This window comes from Triticum aestivum, chromosome 2A (assembly GCF_018294505.1).
Source record: "Triticum aestivum cultivar Chinese Spring chromosome 2A, IWGSC CS RefSeq v2.1, whole genome shotgun sequence".
NCBI lineage: Eukaryota > Viridiplantae > Streptophyta > Magnoliopsida > Poales > Poaceae > Triticum > Triticum aestivum.
In genome coordinates, this window is record NC_057797.1 from 24,764,613 (window position 1) to 24,770,658 (window position 6,046).

General features: G+C 38.6%; 1 protein-coding gene and 1 long non-coding RNA gene across 3 annotated transcripts; both read left to right on the forward strand.

The window, feature by feature from the left end:
* Positions 1-1,629: 1,629 nt before the first annotated feature.
* On the forward strand, positions 1,630-2,260 carry LOC123184421 (uncharacterized). Its single transcript, XR_006492966.1, has 3 exons — positions 1,630-1,811; positions 1,881-2,093; positions 2,187-2,260. It is a non-coding gene; the product is annotated as an uncharacterized lncRNA (long non-coding RNA).
* Positions 2,261-4,108: 1,848 nt separating this feature from the next.
* On the forward strand, positions 4,109-5,705 carry LOC123184422 (uncharacterized). 2 transcript variants are annotated; one of them, XR_006492967.1, is made up of 5 exons: positions 4,109-4,220; positions 4,320-4,377; positions 4,591-4,643; positions 4,745-4,807; positions 5,575-5,705. XR_006492967.1 is itself a non-coding variant. In XM_044596547.1 (4 exons), exons 1-4 carry the CDS (start codon positions 4,154-4,156, stop codon positions 5,662-5,664), a joined length of 432 nt encoding a protein of 143 aa, XP_044452482.1. In that variant the 5' UTR covers positions 4,149-4,153; the 3' UTR covers positions 5,665-5,705. The 2 variants fall into 2 exon arrangements, 1 of the variants encoding a protein (XP_044452482.1); XM_044596547.1 differs by having other exon boundaries at positions 4,149-4,220; positions 4,591-4,807.
* Positions 5,706-6,046: the final 341 nt, after the last annotated feature.

A 6,046-nucleotide genomic window follows, 5' to 3' on the forward strand; every position in this document is an offset into this window, starting at 1 on the left:
GTGCTCAACATTCTGGTCCATGTATCTACATGGAATTGAGACAAGGTTCAATAGACAAGAGCGGAATTTTGATGGGGAGAGACAACCACTTGATCGTTTCTCGGTATTCTCAACTAGTTTCCGTGCTTTTGGCCATAGGGATGACCTTATGTTAACACAAGATCAGTATGATTCTCTGTCTTGGTATGTGCTAAATAATTGTGAGGAACTACAAGAATACCTATAGTAAGTATACATGTTATAAACTTTAAGTTATAATTATACATCCTCAACTAGTTAGAAACTCATCCCTCGACATTTCTTTCTAGTGAGCATGAGGATGCCCTACTGGCTGAAGGTGCGGATAATATTGAAAATAGGCAACGTGAACAGTTTGGTTCATGGCTGTGCCAAAGAGTAAGTCCATGCTATTACTTGAGTTAACTTGCAATGGCTTCGCCAATCATGCTACACCAATCCAGGCAATGGCTTCCATGAGTTAACTTGCATTACTTGTGGAATTTAGGTGATCAATCTGCGCAACCAAGGAGCATCCCTAGTGTCTGACTATTTGTATGCATTGGCAATTGGACCGCATAAGAGAGTACACAAATTCTCAGGATGCATTGTTGGTGGTGTTAGATTCTTGACAAAGGAGCGTGAAGATGGTCGTAAAAGTCAGAATAGTGGTGTGTGCACAGAGGGCCAACATAAGGGGCAAAATATCACATATTATGGTATTCTTAAAAATATATATGTCCTGGATTACCCCAATGATCGACATGTTGCTTTATTTGAGTGTGAATGGTATGATTTAGAGAGTAACAAGCCTGTGAGGATCGATGACGACTTTGTTAGTGTTAATATAGGAAGCAAGTGGTACCAAGATGACTCCTTTGTACTGGCTAGTCAAGTGAGACAAGTCTTCTATGTACGTGATACAAAATTGAAGGGAGATTGGCTAGTTGTGCAGAAGGCTCCGCATCGCCATCTTCTCGATCCAGAGGTTTGGAATCAAGTCAATGAAGATGATGCTAGCGAAGATATTGCATTTCAAGAGGAGGAAGCTACCAATGTTTCCATCGATGAAACTTTTGAAGGCAATGTCTCGTGTCGACATGATGTTGCACCAGAAATTGTTACTGATCCAAAAGAGTTGGCATCTTTGAAGGAGAGCCATGTCTCTCAGGATAATTTTGAAGAGGAACCAGAGTAGTAGAATAATATGTGTTGTATCGGGTTACATGTCTCCTATTTCAGGTTATGTTAGACTACATGTGTCCCGTTTCAGGTTATATTAGAATAATGGTGTCATGTTTCAGTGTATCAAACTATATGTATGCTGTTTCAGGTTATTTCGGATTACTATTGATACTTATGATTTATTTCTGTTGCCACAACATATCTAATTACTATGTAACTCGTGGTTTGTTTCTGTTGACGTAGCAAATCTGATTTCCCTATCTTTCTAATATAAACAATCTGGGTATTGTTCCATTCTTTTAATTCTATGGCAGATGGGACCTGGACGAACAGTTCGCCCACCAAGGAATGCCCCACAATCTCAAGGTCAACATTCTGGGAGTACCTCAGCATCAAAATCCAGGAAGGTGCGTGGGATAAATAAGGGAAAGGGCTTGGGGCGTTTGATCAAAAGGGAAGGTCATCCACTAAACTTGACCATCTCCGAAGAGAGAAGACCTATTGGAGAAAATAATGAACTACTTTCCAGAGAGATTGGACTTCTTACACGGTACCATGCACCTATCCAACGTGCCGGGTGGCATAGTCTTACTGAGGATGATAAGGAGCCGTTGTATGAACTTCTAAAGGTATGTAAGATTATCAAACTTTCGAACTTAGAATATGTGTAGTTTTAACTTTGAGTTCTTTCTTCGTAGCTTAAGTTCAATCTTGATTTCACCCAAGATCATATCAAAGGCTGTGTGGATCTGCTATTCTCTTCAAGCTACAAAAGTTTCCGTCACAAGTGTTATGAATATTATGTAAAATCTGGTGATGATGCTAGAAGCAATCCATATCCTCCCCTTATTGATAATAGAGTTGGAGACTGGATTTGGCTCTGTGATCATTTTGAAACAGAAGAATTTAAGGTATGGTAGTCTTTGAATGGATGTCAACAGTTTTGCATCTATCTTTATCACTCAACCATGCCTTATTTGTTTACAAAATACTACCATATGCAGAAACGGTCCACAATTGGGAAGGCTAACCACTCAAACCTACCTTATGTTCACAAGAAGGGAACAAAGTCATTTGTAGTGGTTCAACATGAATTAGTAAGTCACTATTACTTATCTTTATCTTGTGTCACAATTGTGGTGAAAGCAGAATATCGAAACTTGTAGCTATCTTATATTCATGTCTTTTGACTTTGAATCTTGTATTATCAGAATTGTGGCATATCGGACTATACAAGGAGTGTTACTCTAGTGATAAGAAGGGATGGGCATCAGAAGATGCCAGGAATAAACATGTAAGTACCATGTAACAAATTAATTCCTGTTGAGAGAGATTAAGCAATGAGAATACTTAGATACAAATGAGAACTAGAGAGCAAGAAATGGGAGAAATGACCACTAAAACAGAGAAAAATAATAGCTAGAGCTTTAACCGTGCTTGAAACTATTTCACCATGTGCATGACATAGGTACAAACTTTGAAGCGCCCTGTTTTCTCATGACCTGTAGTAGATGATGCACTATTATTAGGGAGATGTGCATGAAATCTCCCTGACTCAGCAAAGTAAAATACTTAGTATTTCTGTTTAATTTATGCTGGTCACATTTTCTAAAACTCAAACCATAAAGAAATTCAAAAAGGTCATTCAACTCAAACCATAAAGAAGTTCCAGGTGTAAATATTTCTGCCAGCTGAGCTATGTCTTTCTTTGCATAATTTTCTGCAAACAGCATACTGAAAAAATTAATGGAATTGTTTCCTAATTCTACGAACATGAAAACAATTAAATGAGCAATAGTAGGGTAGAAATACTTGCCTGTTTAATCCTTGAGTAGATATATATTGTTAGATACTCCAAACATATGTATGTCAGTTTAGAGTTTCATTCATATACGTGTTTGAGTTTTAGGCCGTTTGGTCCTAGAAGTACCAGTGCGTATGAGTTGTGGAGTCTTTGTAATCAGCTATATAAAGGAGAAAAGCTACAGGGAAGCCGTGGCGGAGGGGAAAAAAAGATCAATCTGGCGTGTGTGCATGTCGCAAATTTCGAGCTAGTTTTAGCTGTAGGCCGTCGTGTGTTTTGCTTCTAAACAAATTAGCTTCCGGACGTATTTCGGCCGCTTCGTCCTCGTTGTTCCCGGGCGTGCTGCGTCGTCAAGATCGAAGCTGCACCAACAGACATAACATCTTCCCGTAAAAAATAAATAGATATAACATCTTTCACATCCCCTGGACTGCAATATTTTGTGTCAGAAAGAAAGAGATCAGGATGACAGATAGGTGACAGCATACTACAACAATAGAATCTACTGGTATTATGATAATACTGGGATGGATTGTAAATCACCAGAGAGAAAAAGAGGCACTTATCGTGCAACCCAAGAGGTAACTCATCTAAAAACATGTTGCCCATCCAAAACCGGTGCCCGATTCTCCTCCACAGGCTGTTGGGCTTGATGGCCGGACCGGGAATATATGATTTCAATTGCCTGGCAGAGAAGGAACATGATCAAGGTGCTCTGATTTAGGTATTATAGGTTCAAAGTTGTTAGTGTTGCATTATACTAATAGTGAATTTGGGTACTTTTAAATACATCATTATGTTGCTGCAATTAAGAATGTAAATGCCTTTCATTTCTTGTATTATTAATGCAGGAAGAAATGTTGCAGAAGCAAAAGGAACCCATAGAGGAGGGTGAAGTACCTTTAATAGAGCAACAGATTTGCGAGCATGTGCTTGGTAAGGCATATGGTTACATCAGAGGTAGGGGTCATGGACCAAAACCAAATAGAAGGGCTTACTCAAGCGCATCAAGCTCAACTCAGCATGTAGTGGAAGAATTGGCCTCTACAAAGGAGATTGTTGCTACACAACAAACTCAAATTGAGGCTCAACAATCTCAACTTGAAGCTCAAGAAGATCGATTGGCTACAAAGTGTCGTGTCTAACTTAGTTGGCATTTCACCTCCTATGGACGGCACTACTGCAACAGGGCTACGTTTCACAACTGAGCGGCCAATGCCATCTGACGGAATAGGTATGCAACACATCAATCTCAACTATTTTTGTCACTTTTATTCACTGAAAATATATGTAGCATATTGCTTTTGTTAAAGCATTCCAATTTCTGACACAGGTTCGCTGATGTCTAACACTGTACAAAGGATGTCAAGTTTTCCAAGATCATTTGCAAGGTAATGTTATTTTTCCCATGCTCTGGTACTTTAGATGATGCCTCCTACACCTGCAGCTTGCTTAGATATAACAGTGTACTTGGTATCAAGATCTTCTAATCACGATAGTTCTTGCTAATAATTCTGTAACGGAAAATAAAGATACTCATCATGAATATATGGACTTACAAATTCCAATGTATAGCTAGTAATACATGTATACATTTTCAACAGTCATTTGAGGCCAGGATATAGACCTACTCCAACTTCTTCTTCTGATGGAAATGGTATGATCAGTTTGCCTCTGCTTCAAACAATCAAAATACTATGTGATTTGGCAAATTTCTTCATGATCTTAATCTTGATGGTCCAAATTTGTGAATCACAGGCTCTCTGGTGTCGGATGGAGGGTCTAGGTATTCATGATCAGTGCTACCTTCATTTTATGTTGGTTAGTTGCCTTTGTCTACCATCCTTTTCATTTTTCTACTGACATACACAAAGCAATTATAGATTTGGTGGAAAACCAGTAGCTAACGGCAAGTTGATGATTTTCGAGGATCCTTTATAGATTTCTTGTGTTCTCGGTCGTGGCTGATTGTAGATTTTTGTGGTGAAACTTTGGCTGCTGACATGATGGTATTGTGGTTTAGAGACACCAAGCCATTATGTCTAGCGTTAAAATGGATACTTTCTTTTTGCGGGTAGAAACAAACAGATTCTACCCAAGTGATCAGTGTATGTGTTAACCTTTAGATTGACTGGATTAAGACTTGAGTCCAGTAGGAAAGTGAAACAAATACGAGTAGATAACAGAAAATATCTAACGAATGATCTTCAGTGGTGCCATCTCTGACGATTTGGCTGATATTTTTAGGGTTGTGCCACTAGATGAAACTTTAGCTGCAGAAATGGTGGCGTTGTAACCTGAAGAAAATAGCTACATATTTCTATGCCTGTTATCATCCACAAATGAGCTTTCATAACTGAGACTGATAGTAGAAATTAAAAGTAGGTAGGTGGCGCACTTTCCTGTGTATGTGTGTAGTTTTTCTTCATGTCGATGTTGTTGAGCTTCTGAGCTATGGCAAAGCTGATCAAGTGACTGGCAATTTGATTTCTCCAACTTAGTTTGTTGGCATGCTTGCAGTATTTCTGATGTTTCTCATGTCTGATGTTGTTAATGAGATAACATGTGCTCTGGCCACCATTATATAGGAGATGACCTTGGAGGAGCAGCGGAAAGCAATACTCGAGCTAAAGACCGAGAAGAGAAAACTATTGCCTCTGCATTTCTTGCACATCTAGTAGACTATGTTGGATCTAAAGAAAATTCAGTGTACAAATGCTAAATGTAATGTTTTATATTGGGGTTTACTGATTGGATCATATGTTCAGATCAGTACTAAAGATGGTACTGTACTTTGCAAATGCTAGAGTGGTATTTCCTACTTGCGAAACAAAATTCAGATTAGCATGTAATGTTTGGATCTTAAGTGCACAAATGTTGATTATGAACTTCTTATTGTCAAATGTCTAAAATTCTGAGATTTCTTGCATACCGTTAATGTCAGCGTGGGACAATATATTGTACTTATGATATAGTTGCTTTCTCATGCCTGTAGTTACCAAGGTTTACAATCTTTTGGTTACAAAAGATGTCTAGTCTCCAACATGTAGCTGGTCTCTA

Excerpts from the sequence above, each read along its gene's own strand:
- LOC123184422 (XM_044596547.1), top strand. The coding sequence starts at position 4,154 with ATGGACGGCACTACTGCAACAGGGCTACGTTTCACAACTGAGCGGCCA. Across the intron at positions 4,378-4,590 it reads TTTCCAAGATCATTTGCAAG|TCATTTGAGGCCAGGATATA; the intron begins GTAATGTTATTT and ends CATTTTCAACAG. Across the intron at positions 4,808-5,574 it reads GCTACCTTCATTTTATGTTG|GAGATGACCTTGGAGGAGCA; the intron begins GTTAGTTGCCTT and ends ACCATTATATAG.